Source organism: Salmo salar, chromosome ssa09 (genome assembly GCF_905237065.1).
Source record: "Salmo salar chromosome ssa09, Ssal_v3.1, whole genome shotgun sequence".
Classification (NCBI taxonomy): Eukaryota; Metazoa; Chordata; class Actinopteri; order Salmoniformes; family Salmonidae; genus Salmo; species Salmo salar.
The window spans coordinates 87,528,098-87,550,658 of NC_059450.1; the positions used below are offsets into that span (position 1 = coordinate 87,528,098).

At 43.9% G+C, this 22,561-nt stretch overlaps 1 protein-coding gene across 1 annotated transcript; it reads left to right on the plus strand.

Annotated features, from left to right (window-relative positions):
• The first annotated feature begins 9,137 nt into the window (after nucleotides 1-9,137).
• On the plus strand, nucleotides 9,138-22,286 carry LOC106612182 (moesin). Its single transcript, XM_014213125.2, has 14 exons — nucleotides 9,138-9,226; nucleotides 10,486-10,569; nucleotides 10,856-10,951; nucleotides 11,067-11,189; nucleotides 16,430-16,581; nucleotides 16,973-17,056; nucleotides 17,235-17,381; nucleotides 17,509-17,605; nucleotides 19,429-19,592; nucleotides 19,678-19,808; nucleotides 19,924-20,084; nucleotides 20,601-20,693; nucleotides 20,847-21,059; nucleotides 21,757-22,286. The coding sequence occupies exons 1-14, from the start codon at nucleotides 9,218-9,220 to the stop codon at nucleotides 21,919-21,921; spliced, it is 1,719 nt and encodes a 572-aa protein (XP_014068600.2). The 5' UTR covers nucleotides 9,138-9,217; the 3' UTR covers nucleotides 21,922-22,286.
• The last annotated feature ends 275 nt before the right edge of the window (nucleotides 22,287-22,561 follow it).

Consider the following 22,561-nt stretch of genomic DNA (forward strand, 5'->3'; position numbering starts at 1 on the left):
GGAGTGGTTCTGCAGGTGGGGACCACAGACCACTGTTCCTATGCTTCCTGGCTGATGTTTTGGTCACTTTTGAATGCTGGCGGTGCTTTCACTCTAGTGGTAGCATGAGACGGAGTCTACAACCCACACAAGTGGCTCAGGTAGTGCAGCTCATCCAGGATGGCACATCAATGCGAGCTGTGGCAAGAAGGTTTGCTGTGTCTGTCAGCGTAGTGTCCAGAGTATGGAGGCGCTACCAGGAGACAGGCCAGTACATCAGGAGACGTGGAGGAGGCCGTAGGAGGGCAACAACCCAGCAGCAGGACCGCTACCTCCGCGTTTGTGCAAGGAGGAGCAGGAGAAGCACTGCCAGAGCCCTGCAAAATGACCTCCAGCAGGCCACAAATGTGCATGTGTCTGCTCAAACGGTCAGAAACAGACTCCATGAGGGTGGTATGAGGGCCCGACGTCCACAGGTGGGGGTTGTGCTTACAGCACAACACCTTGCAGGACGTTTGACATTTGCCAGAGAACACCGACATTGGCAAATTCAACCGCTGGCGCCCGGTGCTCTTCACAGATGAAAGCAGGTTCACACTGAGCACGTGACAGACGTGACAGAGTCTGGAGACGCCGTGGAGAACGTTCTGCTGCCTGCAACATCCTCCAGCATGACCGGTTTGGCGGTGGGTCAGTCATGGTGTGGGGTGGCATTTCTTTGGGGGGCCACACAGCCCTCCATGTGCTCGCCAGAGGTAGCCTGAATGCCATTAGGTGCCGAGATGAGATCCTCAGACCCCTTGTGAGACCATATGCTGGTGCGGTTGGTCCTGGGTTCCTCCTAATGCAAGACAATGCTAGACCTCATGTGGCTGGAGTGGGTCAGCAGTTCCTGCAAGAGGAAGGAATTGATGCTATGGACTGGCCCGCCCGTTCCCCAGACCTGAATCCAATTGAGCACATCTGGGACATCATGTCTCGCTCCATCCACCAACGCCACATTGCACCACAGACTGTCCAGGAGTTGGTGGATGCTTTAGTCCAGGTCTGGGAGGAGATCCCTCAGGAGACCATCCGCCACCTCATCAGGAGCATGCCCAGGCGTTGTAGGGAGGTCATACAGGCACGTGGAGGCCACACACACTACTGAGCCTCATTTTGACTTGTTTTAAGGCCATTACATCCAAATCCAGACCTCCATGGGTTGATAAATTGGATTTCCATTGATTATTTTTGTGTGATTTTGTTGTCAGCACATTCAACTATGTAAAGAAAAAAGTATTTAATAAGATTATTTCTTTCATTCAGATCTAGGATGTGTTGTTTAAGTGTTCACTTTATTTTTTTGAGCAGTATATATATGCTTCTGCTTCTGCCACACACCCTATATATATTTTTTACAAAATAACAACTACATGTTGTAATGATCGGACTCTTTTTTTTTCAATTTTTGCCTAAAATTACATACCCAAATCTAACTGCCTGTAACTCAGGACCTGAAGCAAGAATATGCATATTCTTGATACCATTTGAAAGGAAACACTTTGAAGTTTGTGGAAATGTGAAATTAATGTAGAAGAATATAACACATTAGATCTGGTAAAAAATAATACAATGACAAAAACTTACGTTTTCCCCAAAAAATCATCTCCATCTTTGAAATGCAAGAGAAAGGCCATTATATAACTTAGGAGTCTAGGCGCAATTTAGATTTTGGCCACTAAATGGCAGCAGTGTATGAGCAAAGTTTTAGACTGATCCAATGAACCATCGCATTACTGTTCAAAATGTTGTATCAAGTCTGCCCAAATGTGCCGAATTGGTAAATTGATACATTTTCAAGTACGTAACTATAGAGAACATACATTTTTATAGTTTACACACTCCCAGGAATGTCATAAATGATGGATAATTAGCTTCCATATGGAAAAGACACTAACCTTCACACATCTAGATGGGGGGGGGGGCAAGACACATCCGGGGTTCAAACTGTAGAACCCAGTACCTACATTTGAATATGAAAATTGATTTTATCAGACAAAACACTACTCTACATTTTTATTTCTGGGACCCTAAGGATGACAAATCAGAGCAAGATTACTGAAGTACATTATTTACCTTCAGATGGGAATGTATCAAACCAGTTACCATGATAAAAGTTTTTTGTTGTTGTGCACTCTCCTCAAACAATAGCATGTCATTTTTTCACTGTAAATTGGACAGCGCAGTTAGATTAACAATAATTTAAGCTTTCTGCACATATGTCCTGGGGAAATGTTCTTGTTACTTACAGCGTCATGCAAATCACATTAGCGCACGTTAGTTCAACCGATCCCGTAGAGTTTAAAAAATAACAATGAAAGAGACATACAGTTGAAGTTGGAAGGTTACATACACCTAAGCCAAATACATTTAAACTCAGTTTTTCACAATTCCTGACATTTAATCCTAGTAAAAATTCCCTGTTTTAGGTCAGTTAGGATCACCACTTTATTTTAAGAATGTGAAATGTCAGAATAATTGTCACGTTCGCCGTAAGAAGGAGACCAAAGTGCAGCGTGGTAAGCGTACATCTTACTTTATTTGATGAACACCAACAAAAACAACAAAATACAAAAAAAACGAACGAAACGTTCTGCAGGGCTAAATACAGCGCAATGCAAAAACAAGATCCCACAAAACCTCAGTGGGAAAAGGCTGCCTAAATATGATCTCCAATCAGAGACAACGAAAGACAGCTGCCTCTGATTGGGAACCATATCAGGCCAACATAGAAATACAAAACATAGATATACATAATCTAGAATGCCCACCCAAATCACACCCTCACCTAACCAAATCGAGAAAATAAAAAGGCTCTCTACGGTCAGGGCATGACAATAATAGTAGAAAGGAGGCTTTATTTCAGCTTTTATTTCATTCATCACATTCCCAGTGGGTCAGAAGTGTCAGATCTGCTTCTGCCACACACCCTAGTTTCCTTGACCTGCAGCCACTCCTCCAGTACACTCTCTCTCTCCCCATCTCTTTCTGTTTGTTTGTGATTGTGTGGTTGGAGACAGGTGTGCTGGAGCCAGAGTGGATCCTCACCAGCTGCAACCCGTTCCATAATCAAGACCTCTACAAATACTCAGTCCTGCCACTTCCACTCTGCCAGATCGTAATCTCTGCTCAGTCAGTTTATGATTCTAGCTATTTGTGATTATTCAAGATCCTGTTACCCTGCTGTGTCTGTTTCCCTGCCTGATGCTGTTTATCCTCTCACTGCAGTTTTGCTGCTCTGACTCTGTCTCCTGTTCCACATCTCACCACCCTGCTACCCTGTTCTGGACTCACCACACCACCACTCTATTGGATTCCTCTCCGGACCTGTTTCCCCTGTCCCAACCCATTACACTCCAACCTCAGCCTCCACATCTAGTTTCCTACCACTCATCTGAGCTAAACCGGATCTGCACTCCATATCTCCCTGTGTTACAATAAATACTTTGGTTCATTCATCCCTGTTTCTTGGTCTGAGTCTGCTCTTGGGTTCCCCTGTGCTGCTCCACCTAACAAGAAGTTTACATACACTCAATTAGCATTTGGTAGCATTGCCTTTAAATTGTTTAACTTGGGTCAAATGTTTCGGGTAGCCTTCCACAAGCTTCCCACAATAAGTTGGGTGAATGTTGGCCATTTCTCCTGACAGAGCTGGTGTAACTGAGTCAGGTTTGTAGGCCTCCTTGCTCGCACACGCTTTTTCCATTCTGCCCACACATTTTCTATGGGATTGAGGTCAGGGCTTTGTGTTGGCCACTCCAATACCTTGACTTTGTTGTCCTTAAGCCATTTTGCCACAACTTTGGAAATTTGCTTGCGGTCATTGTCCATTTGGAAGACCCATTTGCGAACAAGCTTCAACTCCCTGACTGATGTCTTGAGATGTTGCTTCAATATATCCACATAATTTTCCTCCTCATGATGCCATCTATTTTGTGAAGTGCACCAGTCCCTCCTGCAGCAAAGCACCCCCACAACATGATGCTGCCATTTGGCTTGCATCATTTTTCCTCCAAATATAACGATGGTCATTATGGCCAAATAGTTTTAATTTTTGTTTCATCAGACCACAGGACATTTCTCCAAAAAAGTATGATCTTTGTCCCCATGTGCAGATGCAAACCGTAGTCTGGCTTTTTTATGGCGGTTTTGGAGCAGTGGCTTTTTCCTTGCTGAGCGGCCTTTCAGGTTATGTCGATATAGGACTCGTTTTACTGTGGATATAGATACTTTTGTACCCGTTTCCTCCAGCATCTTCAAATCAAATCAAATCAAATGTATTTATATAGCCCTTCTTACATCAGCTGATATCTCAAAATGCTGTACAGAAACCCAGCCTAAAACCCCAAACAGCAAGCAATGCAGGTGTAGAAGCACAGTGGCTAGGAAAAACTCCCTAGAAAGGCCAAAACCTAGGAATAAACCTAGAGAGGGACCAGGCTATGAGGGGTGGCCAGTCCTCTTCTGGCTGTGCCGGGTGGAGATTATAACAGAACATGGCCAAGATGTTCAAATGTTCATAAATGACCAGCATGGTCAAATAATAATAATCACAGTAGTTGTCGAGGGTGCAACAAGTCAGCACCTCAAGAGTAAATGTCAGTTGGCTTTTCATGGCCGATCATTGAGAGTATCTATACCACTCCTGCTGTCTCTAGAGAGTTGAAAACAGCAGGTCTGGGACAGGTAGCACGTCCGGTGAACAGATCAGGGTTCCATAGCCGCAGGCAGGACAGTTGAAACTGGAGCAGCAGCAGGGCCAGGTGGACTGGGGACAGCAAGGAGTAATCATGTCAGGTAGTCCTGAGGCATGGTCCTAGGGCTCAGGTCCTCCGAGAGAGAGAAAGAAAAAGAGAAAGAGAGAATTAGAGAGAGCATACTTAAATTCACACAGGACACCGGATAAGACAGGAGAAATACTCCAGATATAACAGACTGACCCTAGCCCCCCAACACATAAACTACTGCAGCATAAATGCTGGAGGCTGAGACAGGAGGGGTCAGGAGACACTGTGGCCCCATCCGATGATACCCCCGGACAGGGCCAAACAGGAAGGATATAACCCCACCCACTTTGCCAAAGCACAGCCCCCACACCACTAGAGGAATACCTTCAACCACCAACTTACCATCCTGAGACAAGGCCGAGTATAGCGCACAAAGATCTCCACCACGGAACAACCCAAGGGGGGGCGCCAACCCAGAGAGGAAGACCACGTCAGTGACTCAACCCACTCAAGTGACGCACCCCTCCTAGGGACGGCATGGATTAACACCAATAAGCCAGTGACCCAGCCTCTGTAATAGGGTTAGAGGCAGAGAATCCCAGTGGAGAGAGGGGAACTGGCCAGGCAGAGATGGCAAGGGCGGTTTGTTGCTACAGTGCCTTTCCGTTCACCTTCACACTCCTGGGCCAGACTACACTCAATCATAGGACCTACTGAAGAGATGAGTCTTCAGTAAAGACTTAAAGGTTGAGACCGAGTCTGCATCTCTCACATGGGTATGCAGACCATTCCATAAAAATGGAGTTCTATAGGAGAAAGCCCTGCCTCCAGCTGTTTGCTTAGAAATTCTAGGGACAATTACGAGGCCTGCGTCTTGTGACCGTAGCGTACGTGTAGGTATGTACGGCAGGACCAAATCGGAAAAGATAGGTAGGAGCAAGCCCATGTAATGCTTTGTTGGTTAGCAGTAAAACCTTGAAATCAGCCCTTGCCTTAACAGGAAGCCAGTGTAGGGAGGCTAGCACTGGAGTAATATGATCACATTTTTTGGTTCTAGTCAGGATTCTAGCAGCCATATTTAGCACTAACTGAAGTTTATTTAGTGCTTTATCGGGGTAGCCGGAAAGTAGAGCATTGCAGTAGTCCAACCTAGAAGTAACAAAAGCATGGATACATTTTTCTGCATCATTTTTGGACAGAAAGTTTCAGATTTTTGCAATGTTAAGTAGATGGAAAAAAGCTGTCCTTGAAACAGTCTTGATATGTTCTTCAAAAGAGAGATCAGGGTCCAGAGTAACGCCGAGGTCCTTCACAGTTTTATTTGAGACGACTGTACAACCATCAAGATTAATTGTCAGATTTAACAGAAGATCTCTTTGTTTCTTGGGACCTAGAACAAGCATCTCTGTTTTGTCCGAGTTTAAAAGTAGAAAGTTTGCAGCCATCCACTTCCTTATGTCTGAAACACAGGCTTCAAGCGAGGGCAATTTTTAGGGCTTCACCATGTTTCATTGAAATGTACAACTGTGTGTCATCCGCATAGCAGTGAAATTTAACCTCTCTGGGCTAGTGGGACGTCACCGTCCCACTCTATTCAACAGCCAGTGGAACAGCGTGGCGCGAAATACAAAAACCTAAAAAATGCAATCATTTCAATTTTCCAAACATATGACTATTTTACACAATTTTAAAGATAAGACTCTCGTTAATCTAACCACATTGTCCGATTTCAAAAAGGCTCTACAGAAAAAGCAAAACATTAGATTATGTTAGGAGAGTACATAGCCCAAAATAATCACACAGCCATTTTCCAAGCAAGCATATATGTCACAGAAACCCAAAACACAGCTAAATGAAGCACTAACCTTTGATGATCTTCATCAGATGACACTCCTAGGACATGATGTTGTACAATACGTGCATGTTTTGTTCAATCAAGTTCATATTTATATCAAAAAACAGCTTTTTACATTGGTGTGTGATGTTCAGAAAATGTATCCCCACCGATAACTTCCGGTGAATTTACTAAATTACTCATCATAAACGTTGACAAAATACATAACAATTATTTTAAGAATTATAGATAAAGAACTCCTTTATGCAATCGCTATGTCAGATTTTAAAATAGCTTTTCGGCGAAAGAACATTTTGCAATATTCTGAGTACATAGCTCAACCATCACGGCTAGCTATTTTGACACCGGCTAACTTCGGGGCACACTAAACTCAGAATTAGTATTAGAAAAATTGTATTACCTTTGCTGATCTTCGTCAGAATGCACTCCTAGGACTGCTACTTCCACAAGAAATGTTGTTTTTGTTCCAAATAATCCATAGTTATGTCCAAATACCTCCGTTTCGTTCGTGCGTTCAGGTCACTATCCAAAGGGTAACGCACGAGCGCATTTCGAGACAAAAAATTAAAAATGTTCCATTACTGTACTTTGAAGCATGTCAAACGCTGTTTAAAATACATTTTTATGGTATTTTTCTCGTGAAATAGCGATAATATTCCAACCGGACAATAGTGTATTCATTCAAAGATGAAAAGAAAAAACAGCGTGGTCTCATGAACACGCATATCCAATCTCTTAGTCACCAGGCAGACCACTGAGAAACTGAGCTACTGTACTCTGCCCAGAGACAGGAGACGCCCCAATCTGCTTTCTGGAGGCTTTAGAGAGCCAATGGAAGCCTTAGAAAGTGCTACGTAACCCCACAGATACTGTAGTTTTGATAGAGAACCAAAAGAAGAACTACAAATTCTCAGACAGGCCACTTCCTGCTTGGAATTTTCTCAGGTTTTTGCCTGCCATATGAGTTCTGTTATACTCACAGATATCATTCAAACAGTTTTAGAAACTTCAGAGTGTTTTCTATCCAAATCTACTAATAATATGCATATTCTCGTTTCTGGGCAAGAGTAGTAACCAGTTTAAATCGGGTATGTTTTTTATCCGGCCGTGAAAATACTGCTAGTTTTTAGAGAACAGATTTTTGTCCTCTGATGTCCTTGGGTAGGCAGAGGGAGTCTGGAAGGGCATCAATGAATCTTTGGGTTGTCTGAGAATTTATAGCACGACTTTTGATGCTCCTTGGTTGGGGTCTGAGCAGATTATTTGTTGCGATTGCAAACGTAATAAAATGGTGGTTCGATAGTCCAGGATTATGAGGAAAAACATTAAGATCCACAACATTTATTCCACGGGACAAAACTAGGTCCAGAGTATGACTGTGGCAGTGAGTAGGTCCAGAGACATGTTGGACAAAACCCACTGAGTCGATGATGGCTCCGAAAGCCTTTTGGAGTGGGTCTGTGGACTTTCCATGTGAATATTAAAGTCACCAAAAATTAGAATATTATCTGCTGCGACTACAATGTCCGATAGGAACTCAGGGAACTAAGTGGTCCTTTGCTGTTGTTCTGGGATTGATTTGCACTTTTCACACCAAGTACGTTCAACTCTAGGAGACAGAACGCGTCTCCTTCCTGAGTGGTATGACAGCTGCGTGGTCCCATGGTGTTTATACTTGCGTACTATTGTTTGTACAGATGAACATTGTACCTTCAGGCGTTTGGAAATTGCTCCCAAGGATGAACCAGACTTGTGGAGGTCTACACATTTTTTTCTGAGGTCTTGGCTGATTTCTTTTGATTTTCCCATGATGTCAAGCAAAGAGGCACTGAGTTTGAAGGTATGCCTTGAAATACATCCACAGGTACACCTCCAATTGACTCAAATTATGTCAATTAGCCAATCAGAAGCTTCTAAAGCCATGACATAATTTTCTGGAATTTTCCAAGCTGTTTAAAGGCACGGTCAACTTAGTGTATGTAGACTTCTGACCCACTGGAATTGTGATACTGTGAATTATAAGTGAAATAATCTGTCTGTAAACAATTGTTGGAAAAATTACTTGTGTCATGCACAAAGTAGATGTCCTAACTGACTTGCCAAAACTATAGTTTGTTAACAAGACATTTGTGGAGTGGTTTAAAAACAAGTTTTAATGACACCAACCTAAGTGTATGTAAACTTCCGACTTCAACTGTACATAGAACTAGGAATAAATGCCTTGAGTGTTGGGTTTAGTAAGTACTTTTACCTTGGCTAGTGGCAATGTGGTCTAGTATTAAGGCAGTACTACAGCATATTATCCACATTGTCTTATCATATATCTCATTTGAACTCATCGTATTCTAAAGGTGGATGTGTAATCAGTGTCTTGTGTGCCACTTTGCGGTGGACCTGTGAGGGTCAAGTGTTAGTACACCACCCTAATCCATCTTGAGTTAGATTCCTGGGCTGCCATTGGATTATTCCTGAGAACACAACAATGGATTTTTTGAATTCACCATAATCCCATTGAATATTGCAAGCACTTTCATATGACTCTGTGGAGAGGAAGCTAATGCCTAAAGAAGGACCTCTCAGGAACTTAATAACATAGTAGATTAAAGACCTACAAATGTCTTCTGTGAGTATCCATTTATTCTCTTTATCCTACAACATCTAGATTGAAGTTAAGATGTGGCTGTCTGTGTAAGATTAGGGTGAGATTGTGTACATTTAGCATTTGACAATAAGACAAGGCCAACTTTTTCCCATAGTCATGTCTCTACTCTCTGTGAGACAGAATAACGGGCTACAAAAGTTGATTCTAGGACAGATCTGTTCTGGACACAGTGCTTGGTTTCTTGGCTGTTTTTGTTGTTTGATGGATTTGTGATTTTGTGAGTTGTGATTTTCAGCCATTTGAAAGGCTTACCATGTTACTACCCTGAGTTATACCGTGTTTGTTAAAAGTGAAGTGTTTGTTTGTTAACCACTCAAATCAGACACAAATGTTTTTTAGAATTTTGAGCTTCAACACAACAGTACATCGTTCTGTGTGATACTTGTAGTACTAGGATTTCACTAAATTTTGAAACTCAATCTTTTATATCTTAGCACTTTTGAGTAATATAAACATTTTACTTGTAGAAACATTCCATATTTTTTGTGGTTGAAGTATTCTGGCCAGAATAGACCGATATGATCAACATTAAACATACGAGAATTGGACTTATGGGCCTCCCTAGTTGGCCTGGCCCGCTCTGATCTCTGCTGTTTCGTAACTTTATTCCAGTTTGCTCCATAATCAGTGTTAAAAACCACCTCAGAAAACCTAGCAGGGGCTACCTGGGGAAGATTAGAATTTATTAGAAAAACGTTATTGTCCACACAATGTGGAAACTTTCACTAACATGATTGACATTAAAACAATGACCGCAACAATAGAAACCTACACTACAGTTCTGTGTGGATCATGGGATCCTAGAATAAACCTTCCCCTGTTCTGAGAATACTCTCAACTCTATTTTGTTCTGAGAATTCTCCCTAAACAATATTTCACGTTTAAAAATACCTTGTGGGCTTCATGTTTTGATTGTAGTCGCCTACAACCACTTGCGATTGGATGATCCTGCAGGTTGAACAGAAAAATGTAAGAAACATAATTATATTATATTTTTGGGGCCTTTTACCTCACAAAAAACCTAGCACACCATTTTACAATCATAGTAAGAGACATACAATTTGCTTAGCCCCTTTGTACATTGCATGCCTATCCCCTATTATAAGCCATACTACCCATTATACTAACCATTACTCTAGCTATGTGTTGTAATAGGCTATTAAGTTCTCTCTCCTCCCATTCATACTCCAGTTTGTGTCTATGTGAATGCCCTCTGGTAGATCAATGTTCGCGTCACCACCATGGACGCTGAGCTGGAGTTCGCCATCCTGTCCAGCACCACTGGCAAACAGCTCTTCAACCAGGTACATACATACATACATACATACAGACAGACAGACAGACAGACAGACAGACAGACAGACAGACAGACAGACAGACAGACAGACAGACAGACAGACAGACAGACAGACAGACAGACAGACAGACAGACAGACAGACAGACAGACAGACAGACAGACAGACAGACAGACAGACAGACAGACAGACAGACAGACAGACAGACAGACAGACAGACAGACAGACAGACAGACAGACAGATCTCTGTTTCCCACACTATGGACAATCTTCTTCTTCTTCATTGTTGTGTAGATAGTGAAAACCATCGGGCTGAGAGAGACCTGGTTCTTTGGCCTACAGTACCAGGACAGCAAAGGCTTCTCTACCTGGCTCAAACTCAACAAGAGGGTGAGTACATCCTCACTACTCTGCTCAGACAGTAACAACATACAGAACTGTCTCACACACTTCCACGTTCATTCATTCACTTATTTACTCACTCATGTTGTTGCAATGTTCCCAGGTGACAGCTCAGGATGTACGCAGGGAGAACCCTCTGTTGATAAAGTTCAGGGCCAAGTTCTACCCTGAAGACGTAGCTGAGGAACTGATCCAAGAGGCCACGCAACGACTTTTCTTCCTGCAGGTCATACTCACAAGCGCACACACACATGAGCTGGCCAGACACACACACATACTGTACATCAAATCAAAAATGATTTGTCACATTCACAGGATACAACAGGTGTGAACAGTACAGAGAAATGTTTACTTACAAGCTCTCCTCAACAATGTTCAACCCAATCAAAGTTGCCCATCTCTGTTGTAAATAATCAGAATTCATGTAAACATTCGAGTTGATCTCTTGGCACAACTTATGGGGTATGTTGAGCATAGGGACAGGGGAAGTTGAGCAGCCTTGGGGGTAAGTCAAATCAAATCAAATTTATTTGTCACATACACATGGTTAGCAGGTGTTAATGTAAGTGTAGCGAAATGCTTGTGCTTCTAGTTCCGACCATGCAGTAATATCTAACAAGTAATATAACCTAACAATTTTACAACAACTACCTTATACACACAAGTGTAAAGGAATGAATACGAATATGTACATAGAAATATATAAATGAGTGATGGCCGAACGACATAGGCAAGATGCAGTAGATGGTATAGAGTACAGTATATACATATGAGATGAGCAATGCAGGGTATGAAAACATTATATGAAGTGACATTGTTTAAAGTGGCTAGTGATACATTACATCAAGATGGCAAGATGCAGTAGATGGTATAGCGTACAGTATATACATAAGAGATGAGTAATGTAGGGTAAGTAAACATTATATAATATAAAGTGGCTAGTGATAAATTGATTACATCAATTTTACCATTATTAAAGTGGGTGGAGTTGAGTCAGTATGTTGGCAGCAGCCACTCAATGTTAGTGATGGCTGTTTAACAGTCTGATGGCCTTGAGACAGAAGCTGTTTTTCAGTCTCTCGGTCCCAGCTTTGATGCACCTGTACTGACCTCGCCTTCTGGATGTTAGCGGGGTGAACAGGCAGTGGCTCGGGTGGTTGTTGTCCTTGATGATCTTTATGGCCTTCCTGTGACATCGGGTGGTGTAGGTGTCCTGGAGGGCAGGTAGTTTGCACCCGGTGATGCGTTGTGCAGACCGCACTACCCTCTGGAGAGCCTTCCGGTTATGGGCGGAGCAGCTGCCGTACCAGGCAGTGATACAGCCCGACAGGATGCTCTCGATTGTGCATCTGTAAAAGTTTGTGAGTGTTTTTGGTGACAAGCCGAATTTCTTCAGCCTCCTGAGGTTGAAGAGGCGCTGCTGCGCCTTCTCCACCACACTGTCTGTGTGGGTGGACCATTTCAGTTTGTCCGTGATGTGTACGCCGAGAAACTTAAAACTCTCCACCCTCTCCACTACTGTCCCGTCAATGTAGACAGGGGGCTGCTCCCTCTGCTGTTTCCTGAAGTCCACGATCATCTCCTTTGTTTTGTTGACATTGAGTGTGAGGTTATTTTCCTGACACCACACTCTGAGTGCCCTCACCTCCTCCCTATAGGTTGTCTCGTTGTTGTTGGTAATCAAGCCTACCACTGTAGTGTTGTCTGCAAACTTCATGATTGAGTTGGAGGCGTGCATGGCCACGCAGTCATGGGTGAACAGGGGGTACAGTAGAGGGCTGAGAACGCACCCTTGTGGGGACCCAGTGTTGAGGATCAGCGGGGTGGAGATGTTGTTACCTACCCTCACCACCTGGGGACGGGCCGTCAAGGAAGTCCAGAACCCAGTTGCACAGGGCGGGGTCGAGACCCAGGGTCTCGAGCTTAATGACGAGTTTGGAGGGTACTATAGTGTTAAATGCTGAGCTGTAATCGATGAACAGCATTCTTACATAGGTATTCCTCTTGTCCAGATGGGTTAGGGCAGTGTGCAGTGTGATGGCGATTGCGTCGTCTGTGGACCTATTGTGGCGGTAAGAAAATTGGAGTGGGTCTAGGGTGTCAGGTAGGGTGGAGGTGATATGGTCCTTTACTAGTCTCTCAAAGCACTTCATGATGACGAAAGTGAGTGCTACAGGGCGGTAGTCATTTAGCTCAGTTACCTTAGCTTTCTTGGGAACAGGAACAACGGTGGCCCTCTTGAAGCATGTGGGGACAGCAGACTGGGATAAGGATTGATTGAATATGTCCGTAAACACACCAGCCAGCTGGTCTGCGCATGCTCTGAGGACGCGGCTGGGGATGCCATCTGGGCCTGCAGCCTTGCGAGGGTTAACACGTTTAAATGTTTTACTCACGTCGGCTCCAGTGAAGGAGAGTCCGCAGGTTTTGGTAGCGGGCCGTGTCAGTGGCACTGTATTGTCCTTAAAGCGAGCAAAAAAGTTGTTCAGTCTGTCTGGGAGCAAGGCATCGTGATCCGCGCCGGGGCTGGTTTTTCTTTTGTAGTCCGTGATTGACTGTAGACCCTGCCACATACCTCTCGTGTCTGAGCCGTTGAATTGCGACTCCACTTTGTCTCTATACTGACGCTTAGCTTGTTTGATTGCCTTGCGGAGGGAATAGCTACACTGTTTGTATTCGGTCATGTTTCCGGTCACCTTGCCCTGATTAAAAGCAGTGGTTCACACGTTCAGTTTTGCGCGAATGCTGCCATCAATCCACGGTTTCTGGTTGGGGAATGTTTTAATTGACGCTGTGGGTACAACATCACCGATGCACTTGTTAATGAACTCGCACACCGAATCAGCGTATTCGTCAATGTTGTTGTTCGACGCAATGCGGAACATATCCCAGTCCACGTGATCGAAGCAATCTTGAAGCGTGGAATCCGATTGGTCGGACCAGCGTTGAACAGACCTGAGGGTGGGAGCTTCCTGTTTTCGTTTCTGTCTATAGGCTGGGAGCAACAAAATGGAGTCGCGGCCAGCTTTTCCGAAGGGAGGGCGGGGGAGGGCCTTATATGCAGTGCGGAAGTTAGAATAACAATGATCCAGGGTTTTGCTACCCCTGGTAGCACAATCGATATGCTGATAGAATTTGGGGAGCCTTGTTTTCAGATTAGCCTTGTTAAAATCCCCAGCTACAATGAATGCAGCCTCAGGATATGTGGTTTCCAGTTTACATAGAGCCCAATGAAGTTCTTTCAGGGCCGTTGATGTGTCTGCTTGGGGGGGATATACACAACTGTGATTATGATCGAAGAGAATTCTCTTGGTAGATAATACGGTCGGCATTTGATAGTGAGGAATTCTAAGTCAGGTGAACAAAAGGACTTGAGTTCCTGTATATTGTTATGATCACACCACATCTCGTTAATCATAAGGCATACACCCCCGCCCTTCTTCTTACCAGAGAGATGCTTGTTTCTGTTGGCGTGATGCGTGAAGAAACCAGGTGGCTGTACTGACTCAGATAGCGTGTCTCGAGTGAGGCATGTTTCCATGAAACAAAGAACGTTGCAGTCTCGGATGTCTCTCTGGAATGCTACCCTTGCTCGGATTTCGTCTACCTTGTTGTCAAGAGACTGGAGATTGGCGAGTAGTATGCTCGGGAGCGGTGCGCGATTTGCCCGTCTACGGAGCCTGACCAGAAGACCGCTCTGTCTGTCCCTTCTTCTACGGCGTCGTTGTTTTGGGTCGCCGGCTGGGATCCGATCCATTGTCATGGGTGGTAGGCCAAACAGAGGATCCGCTTCGGGAAAGTCGTATTCCTGGTCGTAATGTTGGTGAGTTGACGTTGCTCTTATATCCAATAGTTCCTCCCGACTGTATGTAATAAAACCTAATATTACCTGGGGTAACAATGTAAGAAATAATACATAAAAAAAACAAAATACTGCATAGTTTCCTAGGAATGCGAAGCGAGGCGGCCATCTCTGTCGGCGATGGTGTCCTGTGACAGTGGTTGCTGGTAGGTCAAAGTTGAATTCATGGAATGAGGGTGTGGTGTATGGTATATCTTAAATGTATGCCTACATTCATATTGAGGCCCAGAGGCCCAGGTACATGTTCGTTATCTTTTTTGGCAATGTACTGTCGTGGAATTCTAATCAATAATGAGGAGAGACAAGGTCAATCACCAATCAGGATATTACTTTACTCAAAAGATATTAATAAAACAGCGAGTGAGAATGGACGACCCAACACTTTTGAGTAGCTCTGACATAGAACGAATACAAATATATTTTATAGCAAAGATACTCCCTCTTAGACTACATGACAAACAACAGATGTGTGGAATGGGTCAAAAGGTGAGACTTGATATATGAGAAAGGAGTTTCCCCCAGCCAGATAGCATTTGCTGTGAAGACTGTTCTTATTGTATAGAAACCAGAGTTTGGCCCGAGACAAGGTTCCTCATCACTATCCTATCATACCCGAGCCGTCTCTCCCCTGTACCTTACATTACACAAACTCATTCTAGGAAATGCATGCTGTAGGTTTTATCATCAACCAATTAAATCAATTGTCAGTGAATAAGCCTCAGAGGCTCCTCTCAGGTCACACAGACACAGATGAGGGAGTACTAATAGAAGCCTATTCTATTGCATAAAACAACCACTCGATGCAACATAATCTTGCAATTTCTCCACCATAGACTGAATGACATTGAAGAGGTACAATGTTTTTATCCCTTGCTGCTGCTCTAATGGACTTATTGCCTTCTCTCACTTCCTTGGCTGCTCTCTGAAGAACCTCAAGGGGGACTAGAACTCTGCTTGTTTTACGTTTGTATACACGGGGCATGAGGATGTTTGCTCTTTAACAATAAAAAAAGTACTATCTTGAGTTCATATGCATGATACATTGCAAAAATACTATGCATATTATACATAAAACGGACAAAATGTAATCATCATTTGTATGGGGTACGGTGGCCATTGGCTCAACTTACTCCATGACCATTGGCTCAACTTACCCTAAGGCAAACATTTTGACTATATTAACCCATACAGCTACAAGGATGCACTTTCATGCTAGGTTTAGGACCTCATATTGTAGCTTATAGAGACCCCAACTGATCTATAGAACATCTTAAAACGATCTATTTTGATTTAGATACAAGCATCATGAAACCTATAGCACAATACTTACATTTGACTTTGTGCAAAATAAATGCTGGCCATAACTTGCTTACCACTTTTTCCATGTGGTATCTTCCTTCACAGACTCCAAGAAATGATGACCTCTTCCTAAATATTTGGTCACATGATTCATTTTATGTATGGTTTCCTAGAAACAAGGGTGGCTCCACTTACCTCACTCTCCCCTACACATACATGTATGTGTATAAGGATGTACACAGGTCAGACACACACACACACACACACACACACACAAGCTGGTCACACACTGTTTGTCACTGCAGGTGAAGGAGGGTATCCTGAATGATGATATCTACTGTCCTCCGGAGACGGCTGTGCTGTTGGCCTCCTACTCTGTTCAGACCAAACATGGAGACTACAAGAAGGACTACCACTTTCCTGGTTACCTCAGCAGGGACAAGCTGCTTCCCCAGAGGTGTGTCGTCTCTCCCCGTCCCCCTGTGTGACATACCTCAGCCCACAAACAGAAGCTAAACTGGTGAAACTGTCCACTGAATTTGTTGATGTTCTATGATAATTTTGAAGAGAGATCTATTCCAAGTCTCCCTGAACGTTCCTCTAATTGTTATCTTTCAAACTTAGATCAATGTTGGGGTCAATTCCATTTAATTTAGCAGACACTCTTATCCAGTGAGACTTACAGGAGCAATTAGGGTTAAGTACCTTTCTCAACAGAATTTTTCACCTAGTCAGCTAGGGGATTTGAAACAGCAACCTTTTGGTTACTGGCCCAACGTTCTTAACCGCTAGTTTACCGTCCTCTCTCTACCCCCGAATTGAACCCTTCTTGTGTCCTCTACCCCCAGGGTACTGGAGCAGCACAAGCTGAACAAGGAGCAGTGGGAGAATAGGATAAAGGTGTGGCATGAGGAGCACAAGGGGGTGCTGAGGTAAGACCACATGTCCTCTCTACTCACAGTCCAATCCAAGTTAACACTTCTATTGCACTGATTGTATGTAGAACGTGCTAAGCATTATGTTAGCTGCATTCTCACAGATTGTCTGTGTGTGTCTGTATCGGTGTCTGTATCTGGTCCTGTACATGTGTTTGTTTCTGTCTGTCCCCAGGGAGGATGCCATGGTGGAGTATCTGAAGATAGCTCAGGATCTAGAGATGTATGGAGTCAACTACTTCAGCATCAAGAACAAGAAGGGTTCAGAGCTGTGGCTGGGGGTAGACGCTCTGGGCCTCAATATATACCAGAACACTGACAGGTAGGAACCTTTATTTAGATCTGAATTCCCCATATGTTCATCATGATATTAGACTACTTTTCAAGTCTGAAAATATTGGATAAACTTTGATTTTGGAGTGAACTATTCTACAGTGTTTTCTTTATAGGATGACCCCTAAGATCGGCTTCCCATGGAGTGAGATCAGAAACATTTCCTTCAACGACAAGAAGTTTGTTATAAAGCCCATGGACAAGAAAGCCCCGGTACATCACCTCTGTTTCTTTGTCTGCTGTATATTTGGTTATAATTCAAACCTCTGATACAGTGAGGGAAAAAAGTATTTGATCCCCTGCTGATTTTGTACATTTGCCCACTGACAAAGAAATGATCAGTCTATAATTTTAATGGTAGTTTTATTTGAACAGTGAGAGACAGAATAACAACAAGAAAAAATCCAGAAAAATGCATGTCAAAAATATTATAAATTGATTTGTATTTTAATGAGGGAAATAAGTATTTGACCCCCTCTCAATCAAAAAGATTTCTGACTCCCAGGTGTCTTTTATACTGGTAACGAGCTGAGATTAGGAGCACACTCTTAAAGGGAGTGCTCCTAATCTCAGCTTGTTACCTATATAAAAGACACCTGTCCACAGAAGCAATCAATCAATCAATCAATCAGATTCCAAACTCTCCACCATGGCCAAGACCAAAGAGCTCTCCAAGGATGTCAGGGACAAGATTGTAGACCTACACAAGGCTGGAATGGGCTACAAGACCATCGCCAAGCAGCTTGGTGAGAAGGTGACAACAGTTGGTGCAATTATTCGCAAATGGAAGAAACACAAAAGAACTGTCAATCTCCCTCGGCCTGGGGCTCCATGCAAGATCTCACCTTGTGGAGTTGCAATGATCATGAGAACGGTGAGGAATCAGCCCAGAACTACACGGGAGGATTTTGTCAATGATCTCAAGGCAGCTGGGACCATAGTCACCAAGAAAACAATTGGTAACACACTACGCCGTGAAGGACTGAAATCCTGCAGCGCCCGCAAGATCCCCCTGCTCAAGAAAGCACATATACATGCCTGTCTGAAGTTTGCCAATGAACATCTGAATGATTCAGAGGACAACTGGGTGAAAGTGTTGTGGTCAGATGAGACCAAAATGGAGCTCTTTGGCATCAACTCAACTCGCCGTGTTTGGAGGAGGAGGAATGCTGCCTATGACCCCAAGAACACCATCCCCACCGTCAAACATGGAGGTGGAAACATTATGTTTTGGGGGTGTTTTTCTGCTAAGGGGACAGGACAACTTTACCGCATCAAAGGGACGATGGACGGGGCCATGTACCATCAAATCTTGGGTGAGAACCTCCTTCCCTCAGCCAGGGCATTGAAAATGGGTCGTGGATGGGTATTCCAGCATGACAATGACCCAAAACACACGGCCAAGGCAACAAAGGAGTGGCTCAAGAAGAAGCACATTAAGGTCCTGGAGTGGCCTAGCCAGACTCCAGACCTTAATCCCATAGAAAATCTGTGGAGGGAGCTAAAGGTTCGAGTTGCCAAACGTCAGCCTCGAAACCTTAATGACTTGGAGAAGATCTGCAAAGAGGAGTGGGACAAAATCCCTCCTGAGATGTTTGCAAACCTGGTGGCCAACTACAAGAAACGTCTGACCTCTGTGATTGCCAACAAGGGTTTTGCCACCAAGTACTAAGTCATGTTTTGCAGAGGGGTCAAATACTTATTTCCCTCATTAAAATGCAAATCATTTTATAACATTTTTGACATGCGTTTTTCTGGATTCTTTTGTTGTTATTCTGTCTCTCACTGTTCAAATACACCTACCATTAACATTATAGACTGATAATTTCTTTGTCAGTGGGCAAACGTACAAAATCAGCAGGGAATGAAATACTTTTTTCCCTCACTGTAGTACCTGTTTGTTAAGTACAGAATAAAGGTCACTTTATTTTTTCAAGAGGCACTGATAACTACAAGAGGCACTGATAACTACAAGAGGCACTGATAACTACAAGAGGCATTGATAACTACATTTGTGGTGACTGGGTCTGTTTCAGGATTTTGTGTTCTACGCCCCTCGTCTGCGGATCAACAAGCGTATCCTGGCGCTGTGCATGGGGAACCATGACCTGTACATGAGGAGGAGGAAGCCAGACACCATCGAGGTCCAGCAGATGAAGGCCCAGGCCCGCGAGGAGAAGACTAAGAGACAGATGGAGAAGTGAGGACAGACAGAGGGTGAAAGAGAGCGAGAATGATAATGTTGTTAGCAGGTGTTTACTCATCCCTCATATCCCTCGTTCCAGAGCTCTGCTTGAGAGCGAGAAGAAGAAGAGAGAGAATGCGGAGAAGGAGACAGAGAAGATCGCCAGAGAAACCATGGAGCTGATGGGCAGACTGAAACAAATTGAGGAAGAGACCAAGAAAGCTCAGAAAGGTCAGACTCTTTCTGTTGTCTGACAGTGTGTGTGCTGTATGGGTGTGCATGCATGATTGTGTGTGTTCATATTCTGTGTGTGTGTGTGTGTGTGTGTGTGTGTGTGTGTGTGTAGAGCTGGAGGAGCAGACTCGCAGGGCCCTGGAGCTAGAGAAGGAGAGGACGTTTTCCCAGGAGAAGGCAGAGCGTCTGGAGAAGGAGCGCAGGGCAGCGGAAGAGGCCAAGGCATCCCTCCTACAGCAGTCAGAGAGCCAGATGATGAACCAGGAGAACCTGGTACACACACACACACACACACACACACACACACACACACACATGCACAGACAGTCAGACAGCCACACACAGACAGGCAGACACCACACACAGATACAAGCACAGACAGACAGCCACACGCACACAGACAGACACCACACACAGACACATGCACAGACAGTCAGACAGGAACACACACACAGACAGACACCACACACAGACACATGCACAGACAGTCAGACAGGAACACACACACAGACAGACACCACACACAGACACATGCACACACAGAAAGACAGACACCACACACAGACACATGCACAGACAGTCAGACAGCCACACACACACAGAAAGACAGACACCACACACAGACACATGCACAGACAGTCAGACAGGAACACACACACAGACAGACACCACACACAGACACATGCACACACAGAAAGACAGACACCACACACATACACATGCACAGACAGTCAGACTGCCACATACACATTAGGAGGCTCATGTATTATTGTAAGGTTCTCTTTCCAGGCCACTGAGCTGGCTGAGCTGACCTCTAAGATCACCCTTCTGGAGGACGTAAAGAAGGAGAAGGACGACGATACAAAGAGATGGCAGAAAAGGGTGAGAGAGAATAAATGAATGTGTGTGTGTGTTGGCGCAACCCTCTATCTAACCACAGTGCTTCAATTTGAGCGAGCGTGTGTGTGTGTGGTGTGAGTGGTGTGTGTGATAGCGTTATCCACTGTGAGCGGTCATGTGTGTGTTTGTCGTCAGACGGTCATGGTGGAGGTTGATTTAGAGCGGGCCAAAGAAGTTCTGAAGACTAAAGACATCCAGGACTGTGTGCAGGGGGACCACGACGAGACCGACGAGAGCAGCGCCGAGGCCAGCGCCGAGCTGACATCACCAGGCATGATCAGAGACCGCAGCGAGGAGGAACGCATGACGGAGGCTCAGAAGAACAAACGGCTACAAAAACACCTCAAGGTCAGAAACACCTAGGGGAACTCTAGTAACTTTTTTCCCATTAGTCCCACAAAATGTTTTGCATTGTCAGCAGTCAAGTTTTCAAGAAGCAAAGTGTTACTGGCTAACAGTCAAGTTTTCAAGAAGCAAAGTGTTACTGGCTAACAGTCAAGTTTTCAAGAAGCAAAGTGTCACTGGCTAACAGTCAAGTTTTCAAGAAGCAAAGTGTCATTTGGACACATAATCGTGATGATGTGAAATGAATCAAAAGTAACACTTCCTGAAAGTCCAATATCTTGAAAACTTGGCTGCTGACATGCTAATCATTTTGGAACTGTATCATCAGTGTACTAATGAAGCAAATACCACAAGATAGTTTTTGAGTGGAGTTCCCCTTTAACCCATAAGCCATGAACTTTAACCCTAACCCATGACCTTAATTCATGACCATAACAGAGGCCCAGAAGAATGAATGGCTATACAAAGGTCAGACCATACCTTAACATATAACCCTAACCTAACAATAACCCTTTATACCTGGTTGGGTTCCATCCTGACTAAATGTAAAAATGTCCTCCTGCTCTGAGCTCTGAGCTGAGAGATATGGTTCTGAGACCACATGCGTTACACATGTCCTACACATTGTTTCCAATGTTTTAGTACATTATGTTGATGCTCCTCCAGTTTATTTGTGTCCTTGTTGTCCGTTTGTCCTCAGGTCCTGAGTACTGAGTTGGCCGGCGCTCGAGACGACAGTAAGAATACTCCCAATGACCTGATCCACGCGGAGAACGTTAAGGCCGGCCGGGACAAGTACAGGACCCTCCGTCAGATACGACAGGGCAACACCAAGCAACGCATCGACGAGTTTGAGTCCATGTGAAAGAGAATGAGTGAGTGAGTGAGTGAGTGAGTGAGAGAGAACAAGAGTCTGTACTGAATCTATGTATTTGAATGGAAGTCATATAGGCAGGTACAGTGTAATTATAACGTCAACATTGCTTTATTGACTTTGTCAGCACCCACTGCCTCTCCCCAGTAGCGTTTTGTCTACCGTGACTAAAGGTTGCCATCTACTGGCTGTAAAGTATTACATTTATGTTTGCTAAAGTAAAGTTCTGTCGACTACAGACTGTAGGCTACTAGTACAACAATCAAAGTGAGTGATGATATTGTTACTACATTATCATTTCTGCTGCTTTTGGATTTTGCGATCTTGAAATGCATCTATGCAAAACAATCCTTAGCTGATACACTATAAAAACAATATTTCTCTGTATGCATAGTTTAGTGAGAGGAACGGTTTTGAGGTTATTTACAATATTTACAATGGATGTCATTTCGCAGATATAAATGAGTGTTTCGCTATGAGTCAAATAAATACCATTAACAACATTGAATATGTGTTGAGTGCTGTGCATATAGCTACTGTCTCACTCTGGTCATCTGTTATGATTGTCACTCTGGTCATCTGTTATAGGCTCTTATGATTGATGTGTGTGTGTGTGTGTGTGTGTGTGTCT

Excerpts from the sequence above, each read along its gene's own strand:
- LOC106612182 (XM_014213125.2), top strand. Across the intron at positions 16,582-16,972 it reads GACAAGCTGCTTCCCCAGAG|GGTACTGGAGCAGCACAAGC; the intron begins GTGTGTCGTCTC and ends CTCTACCCCCAG. Across the intron at positions 21,060-21,756 it reads GGCTACAAAAACACCTCAAG|GTCCTGAGTACTGAGTTGGC; the intron begins GTCAGAAACACC and ends GTTTGTCCTCAG.